This window comes from Equus asinus, chromosome 28, assembly GCF_041296235.1.
Source record: "Equus asinus isolate D_3611 breed Donkey chromosome 28, EquAss-T2T_v2, whole genome shotgun sequence".
Lineage (NCBI taxonomy): Eukaryota > Metazoa > Chordata > Mammalia > Perissodactyla > Equidae > Equus > Equus asinus.
In genome coordinates this window covers 15,758,798-15,781,569 of record NC_091817.1, presented here as the reverse complement: position 1 = coordinate 15,781,569, position 22,772 = coordinate 15,758,798, and the positions used below count along the sequence as shown (strand labels likewise).

General features: G+C 37.0%; 1 protein-coding gene across 19 annotated transcripts in view; it reads right to left on the bottom strand.

Annotated features, from left to right (window-relative positions):
• Positions 1 to 22,772, bottom strand: part of PHKB (phosphorylase kinase regulatory subunit beta) — a 219,543-nt gene that overhangs the window by 101,196 nt on the left and 95,575 nt on the right. For all 19 annotated transcript variants that reach the window (XM_044761196.2, XM_044761195.2, XM_044761200.2 and 16 more), the window contains 3 exons: positions 13,872 to 13,929; positions 13,238 to 13,315; positions 10,672 to 10,830 (listed from right to left, as the gene is read on the bottom strand). In XM_044761196.2, coding sequence (XP_044617131.2) covers positions 10,672 to 10,830; positions 13,238 to 13,315; positions 13,872 to 13,929 — 295 coding nt within the window. The remainder of the gene's footprint in view (positions 1 to 10,671; positions 10,831 to 13,237; positions 13,316 to 13,871; positions 13,930 to 22,772) is intronic.

Genomic DNA, 22,772 nt, shown 5'->3' with positions numbered 1-22,772 from the left:
AAAACGTAATAAAAGGCATCCAAATTGAAATGAGGAAGCTACAGTAATTAAGACAGTGTGGTCCTGGCATGAAGACAGATATAGAGATCAATGGAATAGACTCAGGAATCTGGAAAAAAAACCTTATATTTACAGTCAATTGATTTTTCACAAGGATGCCAAAACAACTCAATGGGGAAAAGAATAGTTTTTTTCCCCACAAATTGTGCTGGGGCAACTAGATATCCAAATGCAAAAGAATGAAGTTGGATCTTCATTCCTCACACCATCTACAAAAATTAACTGAAAATAGAGCAAAAAGTTAAACGTAAGAGGGGCCAGCCCTGTGGCCGAGTGGTTAAGTTTACGCACTCTGCTTTGGCTGCCCAGGATTTCACCACTTTGGATCCCGGGTGCAGAGCTAGCACTGCTCATCAAGCTGTGCTGAGGCAGTGTCCCACATAACACAACAAGAAGGACCTGCAACTAGAATATAAAACTATGTACTGGGGGTGGGGGTGCTTTGGGGAGAAGAAGAAGAAGAAGAAGAAAAGAAGACTGGCAATAGATGGTTAGCTCAGGTGCCAATCCTAAAAAATAAAACTGTTAAAATATGTTTATGACTTTGAATTAGACAAAACTACGACATCAAAACATAAACAACAAAAGAAAAAATGAGATAAACTGGATTTTGTCAAAATTATAACCTTTTGTACTTCAAAGGACACCATCAACAGAGCAAAATGACAGCCCACAGAATGGAAGAGAATATTTGCAAATCATATATGTTGTAGGAAATTTCTATCTTGCATATGTAAAGAATTCTTACAACTCAATACTAAAAAGACAACCTAATTTAAAAATGGCCACAGTAACTGAACAGACATTTCTCTGAAGAAGATTTACAAATTACCCAATAAGCACATGAACAGATGTTCAACAACAGTAGTCATTTGGGAAATGCTTATCAAAACCACAATGAGATACCACTTCATACCCATTAGGATGGCTATAATCAAAAAAACAGACAAAAACATGGGTTGGAGAAAACGTAGAGAAATTGGAACCCTCATACATCACTGGTTGGAATGTTATCGCCACTTTGGAAAACAGTCAGCCATTGCTCAAAATATTAAAGGAAGAGTTACTATATGTCTCATCCCTAGGTATATACCATACATTTCATCTATTTACAGTTTACAGTTCAGTGCATTTCTATCCATAGGTATATACCCAAGAGAGATAAAAACATGTCATTTTAAGAATGAAACAGCAACTTCTACAAGAAAATTCATAGCCATATTCTTTATAATAGCAAAGAAGTAGAAACAATCCAAATGTCCATCACCTGATGAATGGATACATCAAATGTGGTGTATACAAATAATGGAATGTTATTCGGCCATAAAAAGGAATGAAGTGTTGATTGATACATGGATGAACCTTGAAAACAGTGAGAAAAGTAAAAAAAAAAAGCCAGTCACAAGAGGCCACACATTATATGAGTCAAGGTATATGAAATGTCCCGAATAGGAAAATCTATAGAAAATAAGAAGTAGATTAATGATTGTCTAGGGCTGGGGCGGGGAGCCAGTGCTGGTGGTCTAGTGGTTAAGATCAGGTGCTCCTCTGCTGTGGCCCAGGTTGCTTCGCCAATCAGGGAACCACGCTACCCATATGTGGGTTGTCATACTGTGTGTTGCTGTGATGCTGAAAGCCACGCCACGGGTATTTCAAATACCAGCAGGTGGAGAGGTTTCAGCAGAGCTTTCAGACTAGGGCAGCTATGAAGAATAACCTGGCCACTCACTTCCAAAAAATCTGGCCACGAAAACTCTATGAATAGCAGCAGAACACTGTCTGATACAGCCATGATGCTGGGGGGGAGAGAAAAAAGGTGAACTGATTAGGGGGAAGTGAGCAGTGACTGCTAAAGGGTATGAGGTTTTGGGGGGGATGATGGAAATATTCTAAAATTAATTGTTTGTAGTGACAGTTGCACAAATCTTCCGTGAATATACTAAAAACCACTGACTTGTAAACTTTAAGTGAAATGTATGGTATGTAAATTGTACCTCAATAAAGTTTTAAAAAAGAATGCATTTGCCTTCTCGAGGAAGGAAATCAGTTCACTAAGGGGAGTCAAAGTGTTTCCTGACGCTACATTATAAGAGACTTCTGAGACAGGCGTTTCCTCTGGGGCACTGATCGGCACGAGGGTAATGTCTTGAACTGCTGCTGTACGGTAAACATGGAAGCTCTTTTCATGTGGTAGTTCCTTGTGGCAAATTTTGATAAAATCCAAGGATACCACAAGGAAGGCCATTTAGATTTTGGGAGGGCAGGGTGAGAAGAAAATCCTAAGTTGTGGTTCCTTGCTGTCTTCTGCTCTAGCACACCTCAGAGAGACCCATCGGCACCCGAGGCTCACTAAGGCAGGGATTCTCCGTGAGCCTGGAAGAAATTAAGCTGTGAGGGGTGGTGGTGGGAAAACCCAACTCAAACGTAATTCTACATATCTCATCAGAGTACAAACTGGCAGTATTACACAAATTTACAGCAAGCATCCTCTGACCCAGCATTTGTATATCTATAAAGTTATCTTATTATGCTCAGACATGTGAAAGTTAATTAAATAATAACAACAAAAAGGGGATCCAACTCTTCTAAAGTGAGTCAGCACACTTTATTTTTACTGCACTTAAGTGTTGAAAATGTGCTCATTTCATTCTTGATCTTCAATTCTATACTGACCATATAAAAACAACACCATGCTGAGTTTTGTATAAATTTACCTGTGTGTAGTATTTACTAAAAAAAAGAAAAAATACTACAACTCACTTTCCATATCTTTTTAGGTACCATTTTTAGGCAGTGAATAATTCTAAAACACAGAGCAGGGAGTTAACCACAAAAATGCTTATAAATATCTTTGCAGCTTTGGGAAAGTTTCTCATTATATTTCTATTCGAGGGTAACTTCAGGGCACATGTGCAATGTTATCCAACAGACAAAATCACCAAAGGCGTTTATTGTAACTCTTGGAAGATGTTTTTAATAATAATAAAAGTGATATTAAAATAGAATAATAAGAAAGAGGAGGAGTGGCAGCAGCCACAGAGCCACTGCTGCCTCTGCAACAGCAGCTGTAGCAATACTGAGACGGTGCTCACGACATTTCTGCTGCTGTTTAAGCATTTCACATATATTAATTCATTAATCCTCACAATAACTTTATCATTTTACAGATGATGAAACGGAGGCACTGAGTAGTTAAGCAGCTTTGCACACAGCTATAATTACAGAGCTTAGATTCAAACACAGGCAGTCTCTCTCTGGAGTCTGGGTTCTAAACCACAAACAATCCTGTCCTTTAAGAACACTGACATTCTATACAACACAGATGGAACAGATAGCAGGAGGGAGAAACAATAAGCAAACAATTTAGACCTTGATACCTTATATTTTCCTACCCAAATCAGGGAGCCTATTACAGAACATTCTTCTCTCTCTCTGAAAAAAATACACTTTCACAAAATTTAAAACAAACTAATACAGGCTTAATTATGGCAAATATCGACATATAATTTTAATTTACTAATATCTGTTTAGCTCATGATGCAAGGTTGACAGTCATAGTCTAAAGAGCAGCAAATTACTTCTCTGTCTCATTTGTCTGATCATTGAGATGTGAAAAAAATTTCCACTACCAACAAGCATTTTACATAATAAATGTTTCACTGTCATTCTATAGAAATGAAATAATATATTATTTTGTTATTTATAAATTATGACAGATAAATTAAGAAATCTTATATCCTTGGAAAGCATAAATGCTAATCTATTAAAATTGATATGAATCAAACAGTTAACCAAGTCTTTTGAAAAAGTTTATTTCTTCACACTTCCTTCCTATTTCTTCCTTTGTACTGCACCTGCATATCTGGCTTGATGTTCCAACTTATACCATGTACTTATCTATGACTCCATGGGCCGGATGCTTCTTACTCATGGCTGCACCCCACTACCCAGCACAGCATCTGGCACAAAGTAGGTATTCAAGAGACTTATTAAACAAAATAATAAATTGGGGGTTAACAAATGGAAACATTAATTGCCATAATCATTACATGAATTCCCATAATGGTAAAAGTGACAAGCACCTTAAAACGTCAAGTTAATAGACTTTTTTTTTTTTTCACTGCATTGATTTTTAGCATTCAGAAGGCAAAAACAGAGCACCTCATAGTGCTAATTCCATGGTACTGGTTTTCTGGTGAAGAGTGACGAGCCTGAAAGAACTTATACCCAACCAATTACAAAACTGTTAAACGGAAAATGAAAGAACAGGATAAAACAGCAACTGGCTTTCTACATTTCACAATACAGTACCCAACTGCACAGATAATCAAGCATTTCTATAAATAGGGATAGCTGACTTTAAATCCTTAGAAGACAGATTAGGGTCACTAAGATTTGCATTTTTTATGCACAGAAAGGCTTACAAAATATACCCTGAGTTTACCTCTAACAATAATTGTTGAGAGTAAAAAGAAAATATTAAGGAGTATTTTGGTTTCTTTAATCAAAGGACAATTTAAAGGAAATTTAACAGAGTGGGAAATTTTTTTATCATGACACAAAATTACATAGAACACACTAAAATAGGCTCAGCAGCTAATTTACAGAGAAAGATTACGTGATTCAAAGCCTAGTTGATTCCCAACTGCAGTGACACATATTAGAGACACACGTATTAAGAGAAGTGAGCTATGGAGAAAAAGAAAACATAGATCTTCAACGTCATACCTTATACCAAAAAATCCCAAATGTATGTTTTTAACTCAATTGATTAACAGTGATGAACTTTCAAAGATTAGATGTTAAATTCTATGGCAAGAATTTAAATATAAAAACAATGAAAGACCTGAATATATAAAGACTGTAAATTTCGTTCATCAAAAAACAGAAGCAGCAAAGTTCAGAGGCAAACAAACTAGGAAACTGTCAGAAAGGTTTACTAATATATCTAACATATAAAACATTTATGCAGACTGATAAGAAAAACTGTAAAACCAAGGTTAAATGGGCAAAGCAAATAACTAGACAATTCACAGAGGACACAGAAATGACTAAGAAATATGTTTTTAACAACCAATCAGCATGTAAATGAAAACAGGATACAAATTAATTCTTACTAGCTTACCAAAGTTTTTAGTTTTTATTTTTATTTTTGCTGAAGATTTTCCCTGAGCTAACATCTGTGCCAATCTTCCCCTATGTATGTGGGCCACCAGCACAGCATGGCTGGTCACAGAGTGGTATAGGTCTGTCTGCACCTGGGAACCAAACCTGGGCCACTGAAGTGGAGCATGCTGAACTTAACCCCTAGGCCACCAGGGCTGGCTCAAAAGTTTTCAGGTTTTTTTTCCCCCTGCTTTTTTCTTCCCAAATGCCCCCAGCACATAGTTGTCTATTTTTAGTTGTGGGTCCTTCTAGTTGTGGCGAAAGTTTTTAGTTTTAATAAGCATATTTAATGCCACAAAGGTTACAGGGTGACACAATCACCTTGCAGACTCCTGAATAAATCAATAAAGTCTCTGTCAGTCTTGGGCTGAATGACCTTGGGTGAGTTGCTAAACTCTTCTGAGCTTCAGTTATGACACAGAGTACCCATCTCATAGAGAAGTTAGGAGGATTACTTAGGATATTATTTGTAAAGGGTAGAGCACAGAATCTGACTCGTTTTAAGGCAGATATTATTAAAATTTCTGGGAAACAGTTTGACAATACATATGCTTTTATATTTAATTTTACTAACATATTTGAGGGTGGGATCACAAATTTTTTATACAAGTTTTCTAGCCCTAGTAGTAATTCAACTAAAAATCTTAGTTTCAAGAAAGCCAGTCATTTACACAATGGAAGAAGATCTTTCTAGGTGAAGCTTTTTTGAAGAAGATTTGCCCTTAGCTAACATCTGCTGCCAATCTTCCTCTTTTTTTTTCTCCCCAAAGCCCCCCAGTACACAGTTGTAGTCCTAGCTGTAGGTTCTTCTAGCTCCACTATGTGGGACGCCGCTCCATCATGGCCTGATAAGCAGTGAACCCCAGGCTGCCGAAGTAGAGCACGTGAACCTAACCACTTGGCCATGGGCCATGGGGCCAGCCCATAAGTGAAGCTTTTAAAGTAATACTGTATTACATGTGCTCTCAAGGTGTTTATAATGCCTACTGCACAGAAATCCTACCGTAGGTCACTAGCAATCACATGAATACCACAAAAAGGATGACAAAAGTGCTCAGAAATTGATGTCTTTCTGCTTGAAGTTTCCTGAAGTGTAACAGCTGGGAAATCTTTTAGCAACCACAATTTAGAAATTTATCTGTACATTCTTATCTATTCATTTTGTCTTTGAGTTAAAGACTGATTTACTGATGCGTTACTGATGAGTATCAGTAACAAAACCACGTGCTATACTGAGTAATTGAGTCAATTGCATTTGGAGTCAACAGATGAATGAAAATCAAGACCTCAGTTTCTTACGACCTCATGCACACTAGAGGGCACTTGATCACTAATTGAAAAGCATTAGACTTTCAGGCTTAATCAGTGGCTTTTATATTTGAGGTCAATTGGGCAAGAAATATCATGAATGAAATCAAATGCAAATGGACTTAGTTACAAACACTGGAATTAGGAGGTAGTACATCAGAATAACTATGCTGCCCTCAGAGGGCAGAAATATTTCCCAGATTGTCGCATTTCCTGCTTGCTGTAGAGTGACTGGCTATCACAATGACTAGCATAGAGCAGGCCTCTACAAATAGTAGCTGAATCATCGAGTAGATTAACGGTTAGGGAGCAATGAGGGAAGCATTTTCTTCCAGTGATGTTTTGTGGCTATGGGAGTACTGGCAAGGAGGGTCCATGAACATCCTGAGTTGCCAGATTAACAAGAACTATGAAACCTATTTTCACAAATACTATCTCCTAAATGGTGTCTGAGAGAGCGAGGGAAGGAAAAAGGAAGGACAGGAAGTAGAAGAATCATTTAAGTATGTATTTGTCCCACAGTAAATGCTTTATGTGTATTTCCTCATCAGTTTATCCTTCTTACATAAAAATAAAGAAACTGATGATCATAGAAGTTAAGAAAATTCTTCAAGTCATATAAGTAGTAAGTAGTAGAACTTGTATTCAAACCCTGAACCGCTTATTTCCTGAGTTTATGACTAAAACTCTTGATCTTTCCACTACAGTCCAAGAAAAATATGAAGAAAAAAAAGGAAGAGAAACCAGGGGAGAAGGAAGTGGAGGAACAAGATGATCATGTCCAAGAAATAACCTATATCACATGGCTACAAGTTTGCCAGGTATTAATACTCACTTAAAATACGGTGTCTATTGGAAAATAAATTGAGTTCCAAACAATGACTTACCAAAGAAATTTAGGGACCCAAGAAATTAAACTGGGAACCGTTTATGTACATAACATTTTGGATATTTTAAAGTACTTGCATATCTATTTTATCTTAAAGGTCTCTGACTAAAACTCCCAGAAAATTAAATAATACCCATGCCAAAAAGAAAAAATTCTTTGTAAAATTCTAGAAAATATTTTGGGAGTTTGTGTGTATTGGAGAGAAAGTTGTAGTTAATTAAAATTGCTCAATAATTCAAGCTTAATCAAAGAACATGACTTTAACTCCTGATGTTTACTAATAATGTTTTCAAAGTATTCATTCTAAAAAAATCCTTCATTCACCTGTCTTAAGTCACACAGTATGTAAAGCTCTAATCTTTAATGATTTGGGATCTTACAGTAGTACCTGAATGAAGGTCATCACCTTGAATGTCTGAGGTACAGGGCAAGGAAAGTCAGTTGCATGTACATTGGAAAAAAAAGCTAAAATCTACAAGTCAGATATGTTTTAAAGCTAAACAACCGATCTGTTAGTTTCTCTTTTAAAAAATATTAAGAAAATACGTTAAAGTTAAGTAATGGCTTTGGGAAAGTTTTAGAGTAAAGTTATCATTAATCTTATGTTATCTCATATTTCTCTAGTTTTCTTAACCTCAAAAAAATCAGAATCCAAAGATCATGATTTTCAAACAACGTATATATGATAAATACTTTTATAGTTATTTTTGCAAAGAACTCAAAAAGTACACTGCTTTCTACAGACTGATCATTTCTTACATGGATAGTTTCTAAACTCCCAAATTTAAATAATAATTGATGATGTAACAAATGATCACTTTATTCTAAGACACGTCAAATGTTATATCTTAAAATATGTCTCTGGTTTAAAATAAACAAGTTTATAATTTATACACCTAATTTATAGCAAATACTGATTTTCTAAAAGTCTAAATTTTCCAAAGGAAAAGAAAAATAAATACTGTAATAATTAACTATTTTCTAAGAACACAATGGGTAGTTCAGGTCTTGGGCCAGGAAACAGCATATTGAGTCTTTTTGCTCTAACAATGGAATAAAAGCCACATAGTTCTGTTGTATAATTATTCACTAAGGCATACAAAGAACAAAATATTCTTAGTAGATTTCACTGGACACAAATTGGCCTGAATTAGTGAAAGGCATATATTACAGAATATTTTTAAAAATTGAATGTTCTAATATTTTCACGTAACTCCAATTAACTGCCCACAAAATTACTGAGGCTTCTTTAATGAACAAATAAGACTTTGTCAGTAAATGTGGTGTGTGGACTCCTGATGAACATCCATAGAAGTTTGCAGGTTCTTGGGGCAAGTCTACAATAGTTAAGAGTGAGTTGTTAACCAGATGACACAGCTACGTCAGAGCGCTAACGAACACGCAGCCTCTCATTTTTCAGTGGGAGACAAGCATGTGGTCTCCTAGTTTGCAACGCACCTTCTGCATGTTCTCTACTGCCTTTGCAGAAGGCTCAGCAGGGAAAAGAGAAACTGACTCTTTCTTTGAAGGCTCACTCTTCCAGAGATCAAGAAATGACCTACACTATTTCTGTTCATTCTGGTCTTAACATAAGAAAATGCTACCTACCACAAAATCTGTCTAAACCGAATACATTTATTTTGGAATAAGGAAGGTCCAGTGCTTTTTTACCGATGGATATTGGTTCAGTCTTTTTCTTTTTTTGTTAAAGGTCAATTTGCTTATGTAGAGTATAGTCAATTCTGCATTCCCAATTCATCAGCCTTCTCAATTGTATCCAGAGGCTTTGTTCAAATAGCACTCTTTCTAGCTGTATCAACCTCAGGCTGAACATAGAGCAAAAAGCAAAATGAAGAAGGTTTAGATCTCAAATCCCATATCCCAGGTACCAGTTTTCAGCCTCAGAATCACAAAAAGAATTTCATTATGATCATTTGTAATTTCCAAGTGTAGTACGTAGGATTCTGATGTTAAAATTCTTGCCCTTAGATAGGTTAGCTAATCCTCTACTGTAATATGTTTTATTTAGCTATGAGTATCAACAAACCTTTTTCGTATTCACGCTTAGTGAGATGGAAATAACATTCTAACCAGAGATAACCTCACCAGCTTGGCTTGATTCTAAGAAAACTACTTCATCTCATATTTTTGTCTTTTGGAAAATCTAAAAGCAAAATCTGTGTAAGTAACATCAACTCCTTATCAAAAAACTGTCCCTTTAAAGGAAGAACATTTTTCTACAGTTTTTAAATTGGTATTAAGTTTATATGGAGACCCAGAAAATGCAGTTAGGCAAAGAGCAAATTGAAAACAGCATTAAGTTAATTTTCTCTTCTTTGGTTACCTTCTATTTGCTCTTATATATCACCTGTGAAAGGCTTGAATTGGAAATCTGGAATTTGAAATATTCTTCCCTAATGGAATGTACAAAGAGAAACCCAAGATTACTACTCTTACAGCACAAACAAATTTGGCATTTATGCAGTACTAAGAACAACAAAGACAGTAACAGTATTTGACATAGTAAGCAATTCTTTTAGTGCAGGTACAGTATTTACAATCAGCCTGTTTCATAATCTTTTTGCCATAAGGGAATTCTGCCTCTAATAAGATAGACTTTTTGATGGAAATGCTAATAATATTTGAAATTTTAGCAAGGAATGGCCCAGGAAAATGCATAATGCTTCTTTGTGTTCATTAAATTAGGCTTCGTTTCAATGAGTCCAAAGAGTACTTTTATTTGGCTGAAGTTTTAGGAGAAGCTGAAGAAAAATTCTTCAAAGAATTATGAATAATAGTCTCATTAAGGCTCTAGATAATTGAGTAAATTGCCAATATGTATTTATTGGAAAGAAGAAAACTTTGGGATAACTAACCTCTTTTGGCAAGTGGTTTACTAAAGCTATGACCAAACATGATTGTTACATTAAATCAGAATTTTACTACATTATATAAAAGTAAGTAAAGTTCCCACCGGCTTCTGCTAGAAACCTATCCACTAAGCTGAATGCAGCTCTCTAAATTATCAAAATGGTACCCACACCTATCTGACTTTCTTCCCAGAAACTGTCCATCATCATTCAGTGAAACAGACATATTAATATACATTTACACACTAAGAAATTCTCCCAAGACCTCTTAACAACATGAAACACCACCCAAATCCAAGAAAAATGTCTGCAAAGACATATTTATTTCTAACGATTTGATAACAAGAGAAAAAACTGTTCCCAATCTTTTCTACTTACCCAAGAGTTTTGCAATGATATAAAGGGCTTGTCCCCAAAGAAATAGTTTTCCATCACGCCCACAGTTGCTAGGAAATCGCTTTTGACTACCAGGGTTTCTTTTTTCAGATTCTACAAAATCAGCTGGGACATAATAGTACTTTGGTACAACAGGATAACCTATGGAGTTTAAAAATAAATATTTAAAATATAACAAATCAGTGTCCTTCCTGAATTTTCTCTTTGAGAAACTGCAATGATTAGAAAGCAAAGGGAAAGGTATGTAGCAGGTAACCGATTTGATAGACTATAGAAAATTGGATATTTTGCCTCCTTTCAGAAATTGCCAGTGCAAAATGTGGAAAAAGCTTCTTGACTTGAAAACACTAATTTGACAGCATATGCTATACTTTAGCCGACAATGTGTACATAATCTCCTTTAACAACATTTAATTTCAACAACTTTAAATGAATCAACAAATATACAGCATGCAAATATTTAGAGTCATTGAAGAAGCTATTTTTAAGACGATTAGTCTGTGGAAGCTTTGCAAAGGAGACACTGAGTAATCTTAAATGAAGAATTATAACCCTGAGCCATTGCTTAGAGCAAAGAAACCCCCATTTTAATCGTTAAGCCCATTATCTACCATTCAATATCACTGAAGAGAACAAATCCATCTTCCCCTGTGAGCAACCTGTTTAAAAATATTACTTGGTAGGAACTAAAAATTATTATTTAAAGACTAGAATCTTTGTGGATGATATAAAGGGGGAAAAAAACCCGACTCTAGTAGAGTGCTACAGAAGTCTTTTTGCAATATCAGCCCACAGTAAACTTAATCTTCCTAATAATATTTCACAGATTTCCCTAAAATTTGCTTCCTTCTTCATGCATCAATTGTGCTATCTGTGTCTAAAACTAGTAAAAAGGCCTATATTCACAGGGAATACTTTGAACACCACTCTCTGAATGCGATGAAGCCTAAAGTCTGGCACACTAAACTACCACCTCAATGCATTAATGATCTACCACTGAATACTGAAAGATCTCATTCAAGGGATTTCTATATCATATTCATCACAACATGCATTACACTACTTCCCACAGTGGAAAAGTAATTATTTAGAGTGTAAAGACATAACTGGTTCAAAAAATTAGTATTTATTTCAAATTCAATGTTTATCCATAAACATCACTACTTTAACATTAAAAGTATTTTAAAGGGTGAGCACATAATGTGAAGTATTTACTCTAGGGTACTTGTGGAAAACCCTAAAGAATATTACAAACTTCACATGAGATAGGAATGGGCTCAGTGCTGTAACTGTTAGTGGATGGACTGTGTCCATAAGACCCTCTATTTTTTTTTTTTTTAAAGATTTTGTTTTTTCCTTTTTCTCCCCAAAGCCCCCCAGTACATAGTTGTATATTCTTCATTGTGGGTCCTTCTAGTTGTAGCATGTGGGATGCTGCCTCAGCATGGTTTGATGAGCAGTGCCATGTCCGTGCCCAGGATTCGAACCAATGAAACACTGGGCCCCATGCAGCGGAGCGCACAGACTTAACCACTCAGCCACGGGGCCAGCCCCAAGACCCTCCATTTTTACCAAGACATAATAATTTTGTTGTTGTTGTTGTTGCTGAGGAAGATTAGCACTGAGCTAACATCTGTGCCAATCTTCTTCCACTGTTTATGTGGGTTGCCACCACAGCATGGCTGACGAGTAGTGCAGGTCTGTGCCTAGGATCCAAACCCACAAACTTGGACTGCCAAAGTGGAGTGCACCAAGCTTAACCACCATGACACGGGGCCAGCCCCAAGACATCATAATTTTTAACTTTCAGATAAATATGTTTTCAAAGCTGTTCACTCATGAGAAAATATTCTTATTTTATTAATATTTCCAAACCCCAAAGATACTTGGAATTTCTCCTTTGGAATTCCTTTGATAACTGGTTTTCTAGTCATACAGAAAAATCAGTTATGTTCTTTTATGGGCCCTGCCAGTGTTTAACTGAAACCAACATCCTACTCATAAGACAGGGCCTTTTGACCATTTCTAAAATATTAAATCCATCCTCAAAGGATGACATTTTAGCTCACAGCTGATCTTCAAAATAAGATGCTAAAAGCCCTAGAGGCAGGTCCAGAAGGGAGGCCAGAAAGTTCTTGACCATGAGAGTCACTAGGTGACCCTCTGGAGGGGCAGCAGTCACCTGAACAAACCATTTCTGGTGAGCTGAATAAAAATCAGTCACTTTATATACTGTCACACTACACAGAGTGAAGAAGTTACATAGCAGCTAACGGAGGAAGAACCTCTGCCTATCTGCCAAACTATTTTGCAGTTACTATAGCCATGACCACTGAAACTCATCTCCACCCTTCTACTGCCTAATGAACTCCTTTTAGAAAAACAAATTTACGATGAAAAATTAACAATTATTCTAATTCATTCAAGGTCCCACTCATTTTTTAAAATTTAATATAAACTGCTCTGTTTAAAAAGGAATCATTTACACATTTCAAAGGAACATGAAGGAAATACTAGTAGGAAGATTTTCTTGAGAAAACAACTGTACCTTCTGTGGTCTGATGGAGTACTGGAGTCAGAAGATCCTGATATTCCTTTACTTGCTTGGGATTGCCTCTGAAAACTCCTAAAATGTAAAATATAAAATCCAATAGTACCTGAGCTCAATAAGCAACATACAAATTTTACCATAGGAAAATCTATTAGCCCAGTTATAATTATTTTGGTAATTTTCTACATAAATGATAAAAGTAAAATTGAAAAAGGTAACACAAATGTGTGTGATATTTTTTCAGGAAATCGATTTTACAAGGTCATGTCAGCATTTAGAATCGAAAACTGAATTTTAGTCAAAATTTATCTATTCTTAAGTGTAAATGTTATGGATATTCATAATGCTATGGATTACAGTATTCATGATTTCTATTCATAGAAAAATTCTTTGCAAATGTGAAAATATATTTGTATTATTTTTTAAATACTTAAAGTTTTTAAAAATTCTTCTATATTAAATGATTTAATATTCACTCGGAAAGCAGAAGAGCAGCATACGAAAATGCAGAGCAGTTAACATCACGGTAGTGCAGTCTATTTTGCTAGCTGAAAGGAACCATGTTTCATTTCTCTCTTCTTTAAACCACTTATATCCTATAGCTTAAATTTCAGGAGAAAAGCTCACTTACCATCAATCATCATGTAAAGGAAAAATATGGGAAATTCACATTCAATGCCATCAAATAGCTAAAACAGAAAATAAAATATTGAAAAGTTCACTAACAGAACAATTAGTACAATTATATGACTTAGAACAATTATATTTAGGATGTACATAAAAGATTCATTTATAGTAATAACAAAATTGGACTGATTTACCAGAATTTTCCTTATTCTTTTTTCAAAAACTTTCTCAGAACTCATTCGAATGCTCATTCATTTAATCCGTCACACAGTAGTTATTCATTCAATAAGCATTTACTAAGTACTTAGCAATACCTAGCACCAACCAGACAGAGGGCTAAAAAGACAAGAGAACCTGCCCACAAAGGCTCACAGCCTAGCGGGAAGGCAGGCACGTAAACGAACAACTGCAGCACCTGATGAAATCTATACACACAGCATATCAGAAACACAGGGAAGGAAGGACCCGAGTCTGCCTAGGGGGTCAGGAAGGGTTTATAGGCCAGGAGATGCTTTAACTAATGCTTGACGGATTTCTCTATGGAGATGAGCTACGGAAACTCTACACAGAGAAAGCAACTACAGTATAAACTACAGATGTATGGAAGCACAAAGTTTCTTAAAGAAACTACCAACAATTCAGTATTTCTGGAACAAGCAAGGAAGAAATAGTGGAAGCTGAAGCCCAACAGTAGGCCAGGCCAGCCAGATCAGGAAGAGCCTGGGAGGGCACGCTAAGAGACTAAGACACTGATTTGGAAGTGACAGGGAACCACAGTTGAATACTCAGCAGGATCAGATTTACTCATTAGATTTACTTGCTAGATGGACAGTTTACTGAAGAGACTTTTAGGGCAAGAGATGAGACCATTTGGAAGGCTGCTGGGAATAATCTAAAGAGAAAAGATGATAGCCTAACCAAGGCTTTTCAACTTCAGCACTTATTGATATTTTGGGCCAAAAACTTCTTTGTTATAGGGGCTATCCTGTGCATTGCAGGATGTTTAGTAGAATCCCTGGCCTTTACCTTCCAGATGCCAGTAGCACCCACCACATGGTGACAATGAAAATGACTGCAGATATTGTCAAAGGTCCCCTGGGGACAGTTCTTGGTTATGAATCGTTAGCCTAAACCAAGGCATTAATAGAGAGGAAGGCTAAATCTGTCAGCCCTGGGGAGTGATAAATAGAGTTGAGTGAGAGTGAAGCACCTAGGATGACTCTCAGGACTGGGACTTGGGAAGAAGGGTAGGAGATGAACATAAGCAGACTGCAAGGCATCCAAGTGAGGATGTCCGAAAGGCAGTTGGATTCATGGTAGGGCACTCAGGGGGAGAAGTATGAGTTAGGGATAGAAACACTAGGGTTAACAGTGACAGCTGAAGCTATGACTGTGTGAATAGCAGAAGAGGACTGAGGATGGAACCCAGGAGAAGAGTAATATTTAAGAGGTGGAAGAAAAGGAACCTGCAAAGGAGACTAACAAAGACAGTGAGAGAAGTAAGCAGAGAGTCAGGAAGAGAACTGGGTCACAGAAAACGTTTCAAGAAAGAGAACTCAGTTAAGACACTCAAATGCCAAAGAAATAAGTGAAATAAGGTCATAAAAGCATCCAGGGTGACCAATGACCTACACTGACTGAAGCCAGCACAGCTACCAGAAGTACTGGGGAGAGGAGCAGGGTTATAAAGTGAAGAGTAAGCAGGAGGCCAACAAGGCACTACACCAAGAATAGACCATGCTTTTCAGAAGTGTAGCCACAAAGACAGAGGCAATGGGAGGCAGAAAGAGGTGAGGGTTGAGAGAGGGTTTTTGTTGGTGTTTATTTTTCTTAATTTTTTTCATTGTAGTCATAATAGTTTATAACACTGTGAAATTTCAGTTGTACATTATTATTTGTCAAACACCATATAAATGTGCCCCTTCACCCCTTGTCCCCATCCCCCACCTCCTTTCCCCATGGTAACCACTAAATTGTTCTCTTTGTCCATAAGTTTATCTTCCATAAATAAGTGAAATCATATGGTGTTTGCCCTTCTCCCTCTGGCTTATTTAGCTTAACATAATACTCTCAAGGTCCATCGATGTAGTTGCAAATGGGATGATTTTTCTTTTTTTATGGCTGAGTGGTATTCCATTGTATATATATACCACATCTTTTTTATCCAATCATCAGTCAATGGGCACTTGGGCTGTTTCCACAACTTGTGTATAGTGAACAATGCTGCGATGAACATAGTGCACAAGTCTCTTTGAATTGTTGATTTCAAGTTCTTTAGATAAATACCCAGTAGTGGGATAGCTGGGTCATATGGTATTTCTATTTTTAATTTTTTGAGAAATCTGTATACTGTTTTCCATAGTGAGTACAACAGTTTGCATTTCCACCAGCAGTGGATGAGGGTTCCTTTTTCTCCATAACCTCTCCCACGTTTGTTATTTTTTGTCTTGGTGATTATAGCCATTTTAATGGACGTAAGGTGATATCTAAGTGCAGTTTTGATCTGCATTTCCCTGGTGATTAGTGATGTTGAACATCTTTTCATGTGCCTATGGGCCATCTGCATTTGTTCTTTGGAAAAATGTCTGTTCATATCCTCTGCCCATTTTTTGACTGGGTTCTTCGTTTTTTTGTTGTTGAGTTGTATGAGTTCTTTATATATTATGCAGATTGACCCCTTATCAGATACATGATTTGCAAATATTTTCTCCCAGTTGGTGGGTTGTCTCTTCATTTTGTTCTTGGTTTCCCCTGCCTTGCAGAAGCTCTTTAGTCTGATGAAGTCCCACTTGTTTACTTTTTCTTTTGTTTCCCTTGTCCGAGTAGACATGGTATTCAAAAAGGTCCTTTTAAGCCTGATGTCAAAGAGTGTACTGTCTATATTTTCTTGCAGAAGTTTTATGGTTTCAGGTCTTACCTTCAAGTCTTTGGTCCATTTTAAGTCTATTTTTCTGTATGGCAAAAGATAATGGTCTACTTTCATTCTTTTGCATGTGTCTGTCCAGTTTCCCCAGCACCATTTATTGAAGAGGCTTTCCTTTCTCCATTGTATGTTCTTGGCTCTTCTGTCGAAGATGAGCTGTCCACAGATGTGTGGTTTTATTTCTGGGCTTACAATTCTGTTCCACTGATCTGTGTGCCTGTTTTTATATACCAGTACTGTGCTGCTTTGATTACTATAGCTTTGTGATATATTTTGGAGTCAGGGATTGTGATGGGTCCAGGTTTATTCTTGTTTCTCAGGATTGCTTTGGCTATTTGGGGTCTTTTTTGGCCCTATATGAATTTTAAGATTCTTTGTTCTATTTCTTAGAAGAACGTCAATGGGGTTGCACTGAATCTTTAGATTGCTTTAGGTAGTATGAAGATTTTAACTATGTTTATTCTTCCAATCCATGTGCATGCAGTATCTTTCCATTTCTTTATGTCATTATCGATTTCTATCAGTAATGTCTTATAGTTTCCCTTGTATAGGTCTTTCACCTCCTTGGATAAACTTATTCCTAGATATTTTATTCTTTTTGTTGCAATTGTAAATGGGATTGTATTCTTGGGTTCCAGTTCTGTTGGTTCATTATTAGAGTATAGAAACACCACTGATTTTTGTAAGTTGACTTTGTACCCTGCAACTTTGCTGTAGTTGTTGATTATTCCTAATAGTTTTCTGATGGATTCTTTAGGGTTTTCTATATATAAAATCATGTCATCTGCAAACAGAGAGTGTTTCACTTCTTCAGTGCATACTAGGATTCCTTTTATTTCTTTTTCTTGCCTAATTGCTCTGACCAAAACCTCTAGTACTATGTTGAATAAGAGTGGAGTGGGCACTGTTGTCTTGTTCCTGTTCCCAGAAGGATGGCTTTCAGTTTTTCCCCATTGAGTACCATGTTGGCTATGGGTTTGTCATATGTGGCCTTTTTCATGTTGAGGTACTTCTATGTCTATTTGAGAGTTTTTATCATGAATGTATGTTGGATCTCGTCAAATGCTTTCTCTGTGTCTGTTGAGATTATCATGTGCTTTTTGTTCGTCATTTTGTTAATGTGGTGTATAACATTGATTGGTTTGCAGATGTTGAACAATGCCTGTGTCCCTGGTATGAATCCCACTTGATGTATGATCTTTTTAATGTATTGCTGTATTCGGTTTGCCAACATTTTGTTGAGGATTTTTACATATATGTTCATCAGCAATATTGGCCTCTAGTTTTCCTTCCTTGTGTTGTCCTTGTCTGGCTTTCATATCAGGGTGATGCTGGACTCATAGAATGTGTTGGGAAGCATTCCACATTCCCCAATTGTCTGGAATAGTTTGAGAAGGATAGGTAACAAATCTTTGAATGTTTGGTAGAATTCTCCAGAGAAGCCATCTGGTCCTGGACTTTTACTTGTTGGGACATTTTTGATTACTGTTTCAATCTCTTTCCTTGTGATTGGTCTATTCAGATTCTCTATTTCTCCTTGATTCAGTTTTGGGAGATTGTAAGAGTCTAACGGTTTATCCATTTGTTCTAGATTGTCCAGTTTGTTGGCATATAGTTTTTCATAATATTCTCCTATAATCTTTCATTCTGTGGTATTGATTCTAATTTCTCCTCCTTCATTTCTAATTTTATTTATTTAAGCCTTCTCTCTTTTTTTATTAGTGAGTCTAGCAAAGGGTTTGTCAATTTTGTTTATCCTCTCAAAGAACCAGTTCCTTGTTTCATCGATCCTTTCTGCAGTCTTTTTTGTTTCAATTTCATTTATTTCTGCTCTAATTTTTATTGCTTCCCTCCTGCTGAGTTTGAACTTTGTTTGTTCTGCTTTTTCGAATTCTGTTAGATGTAGTTTAAGATTGTTTATTTGAGCTTTATCTTGTTAATGTGAGCCTGTATTGGAATAAACTACGCTCTTGGGATTGCTTTTGCTGCATCCCATATGAGTTGGTACTATGTGTTTTCATTTTCATTGGTCTCCAGATATTTTTTGATTTCTCCTTTAATTTCTTCGATGACCCATTGGTTGTTCAGTAGCATATTGTTTAGTCTCCACATTTTTGTTCCTTTCCCAGCATTTTTCTTGTAGTTGATTTCTAGTTTCATAGCACTATGGTCAGAAAAGATAGTAGATATGATTTGTATCTTCTTAAATTTATTGAGGATTGCCTTGTTTCCCAACATACGGTCTATCTTTAAGAATGTTCCATGTGTGCTTGAGAAGAATGCATATTCTGCTGCTTTTGGATGGAGTCTTCTATATCTATCTATTAAGGTCATCTGGTCTAGTTATTCATTTAATTTCCCCTATTTCCTTGTTGACTTTCTGTCTGGATGATCTATCCATTGATGTAAGTGTGGTGTTGAGGTCCCCTACTATTATTGTGTTGTTATTAATAGCTCCTTTTAGGTTTGTTAATAGTTGCTTTGTGTACTTTGCTGCTCCTGTGTTGGGTGCACATATATTTATAAGTTTTATGTCTTGGTGGAATATCCCTTTTATCATTATAAACTGCCCCTCTTTGTCTCTCTTTACTCGTTTTATCTTGAAGTCTACTTTGTCTGATATAAGTATGGCAACATCTGCTTTCTTTTGTTTGCCATTAGCATAAAGTATCATCTTCCATCCCTTCATTCTAAGCCCATGTTTGTCTTTGGAGCCGAGATGTATTTCCTGGAGGTAGCATATTGTTCAGTCTTGTTCTTTAATCCATCCCACCACTCTGTGCTTTTTGGAGAATTCAACCCATTTACATTTAGAGTGATTATCGATATATGAGGGCTTAATACTGCCATCTCATCCCTCATTTTCTGGTACTTCTGCATTTCCTTTGTTTCTCGTCTCATGCATTTTGTACTACCAATTTGATTAGGTAGTTTTCTATGTTGGTTTTCATGATTTTCTCCTTGTTTATCATATATGTCTCTGTTCTAATTATTTGTTTAGTGGTTACCATTAGGTTTATATAAAAAATCTCGTAGATGTGATAGTCCATTTTCTGATAGCCTCTTATTTCCTTAGACGATACTGATCCTATCACTTACCTCTTCCCCTTCTAAGTTATTTTTGTCATATCTTATTCCATCTTGTGTTGTGAGGTTGTGGTTAAAATGACGAACTTATTTTTATTTTGGTGTTTTCCTTCTCTTTATCCTTAATGTTAAAATTAAGTATTTACTAACCTGATCTGATAGACAGCTGCCATTTTCTGATTATTGCCTACCTATTCATCTCCTTGCTCAGGGTTTTGTAACTCCTTTCATATTTTTTTTTTTTTCCAGGTATGAGAGCCTTCTTGAGGTTTTCTTGTAGGGGAGTGTCTTGTGATGATGAAGTCTCTTAGGTTTTATTTATCTGAGAAAGTTTTTATTTCTTTGTCACATCTGAAGGCTATTTTTGCCGAATAGAGTATTCTTGGCTGAAAGTTTTTGTCTTTCAGAATTTTCAATATATCATCCCACTGTCTCCTAGCCTGTAAGGTTTCTCCTGAGAAATATGCTGAGAGCCTGATAGGGGTTCAGTTGTAAGTTATTTTCTTCTCCCTTGCTGACCTTAGTATTTTTTCTTTGTCATTGACTTTTGCCAGCTTTACCACTATATGCCTTGCAGTAGGTCTTTTTACACTGATGTAATTAGGAGATCTATTGTCTTTGTTCACTTGTATTTCTAGCTCTTTCCCCAGGTTTGTGACATCCTCAGCTATTATTTCTTTGAACAAGGTTTCTGCTCCATTCTCCTTCTCTTGGCCATCTGAAATACCTATAATCCTTATGTTTCATTTCCTAATTAAGTCAGATATTTCTCTGAGACTTTCTTCATTTGTTTTTAGTCTTAGTTCTCTCTTCTCCTCCATCAGAAGCATTTCTTTATGACTGTTCTCTATGTTGCTAATTCTGTCCTCCATAACGTCAGCTCTGTTGTTTAGAGAATCCAGAATTTTCTTTATCTCATCCATTGCATTTTTCATCTCCAAACAATTCTGACTGGTTCTTCTTTATACTTTCAATCACTTTTGTGAAGAAGCTCTAAAATTCGTTAATTTGTCTTTCTGTGTTTTCTTGTAACTCACTGAGCTTTATTATGACAGATGTTTTGAATTCTTTGTCATTTAGGTTACGAGTTGCTGTGCCTTCAGGGCTGGTTTCTGGGTAATTGTCACTTTTCTTCTGGTCTGGAGATTTAATATACTTTTTCATACTGCTTGATGGCGTAGTTTTTTTCCTTCCACATAGTTATTATCTGGTTGCAGCTGCCATGTGCCGCAAAGGAGTGGGGATCAGGCGCTGTGTATTCTGGGCCTAGCATGATCCATGGTTCCTCAGCTCAAGCCGCTGACTCCTTTTCTTTCCAGGCACAGGGATGGGTGCTTTCTTTCACCTGTGCTTCCCCAGGCCTCTGCTTTTCTCTCTGTATGGACCTCTGGGTGATCGAAAGGCTGCAGTGCTGGGAAGGGGAAGGGGCACCTTCTTACACCTGTGTGCCTCCTGCAGCCGCTTTCTCTCTCTCTGTGGAGTGCGCTGGGTGGTCAGAGGACTCCACCAGTTGCCACCCCTCTCTCCGTGCCATGCTCTGGGTGATCCCGGGGCTCCACCAGTTGCCACCTCTCTATTCGCACAGTGCTTTCGGCAATCACATGGCTGCCCATCTCCCCAGCCAGCAACTCTCTCTCTGTGTTGTGCTCTGAGTGATTGTGGGGCTGCAGTGACAGGAAGAAAAGGGGTATCTTTCTTCATCTGCACACCTCCCCCAGCTGCAGCCCCTCTCTCTGCGTTGTGCTTTGGGTGATTTGGGGGCCAGAGTGCCAGGCACAGAAGGACCGCGTTTTCTCACTTTGTGCACCTCCCCCAGCTGCTGCCTCTCTCTCTCCATGGAGTTCCTGCCAACAAGTTTCCACTTCCCCCAGAGGATCTAGTCACACCACCTTCAGACATATGGCTGCTTGGGTCTCTCAGACATCTTTGGTGTTGTGTGAATGTCCTCTGTTGGTGTATGAATGTCCTTTTAGTTGTATTTTAGGGGGGGAGAGTTCAGCCTGCCATGATGCTCAAGCCACTCAAAACTTGTTTGTTTTTTTAAGGATGAACATCAATGTGTTTCCCAGAAGAAAAAGCAGCTGATTTGAGTTGGGGAAGCAAAACAGAGGGAAAGAAGAAGTGGGGAAGATATGGAGAAAAAAAGAAAGAGATAAAAATAGACATCCATCTATCAGGGAAGAAAAAAATGATACAGCAAGAGTCCTAGGAAGTAAAAGAGAAGAGGATGGGGTGTATTTATCGAGAGTTAGGCTTAGAATGAAGAACAGACAGCAACTTCTGTGAGGCAAGAGAGATGGAGGTAAGCATGGATGAAGGATAGATGCAGTAGATGAAGCCAAACAGGAATGAAAGGCTATCAAGTAGAAAGTAAGAAGTCAAGTCTGGGAACTTGAGGACAAATGGAAAAAAGTCAGAAAAGCTTGTAAGAGGAGTCCCTGGCAGAGTCACATACCAGAACTAACAACAGTGAAAGCAAGGATGAGGACTGAACCAAGATGGATGTCCTAAATCTGGGGTGGCATCAGTTCACACTGCTTGTGACTTTCCTCAGTGCTGCTCCGGTGCAGAAATAGAGAAAGTCTACTGGACTGACATAAAGTTGAAAGTACATAGGGTCGTAATTACAGGAGATCCAGTTCAAATATAAGTGCTATAAATCAGCAAAGGAAATGGATTATATACAAAAGAAACATCTGAAGGTGTTTAAGAGATAAATGGATCTTTTGGCCCAATCTAAGAGACTGTTATAAAGTTTCAAAGATGCCCATAATAAAATGGCTCCTAATGCTCCGAAATGATAGTCAGTTGTCAAATTAAATAAAATGATAAATAGCATGTCTCATTGTCCTGGAAAAGTAAGTGTATATTAAATTTTAAAGGAGTATTTAATTG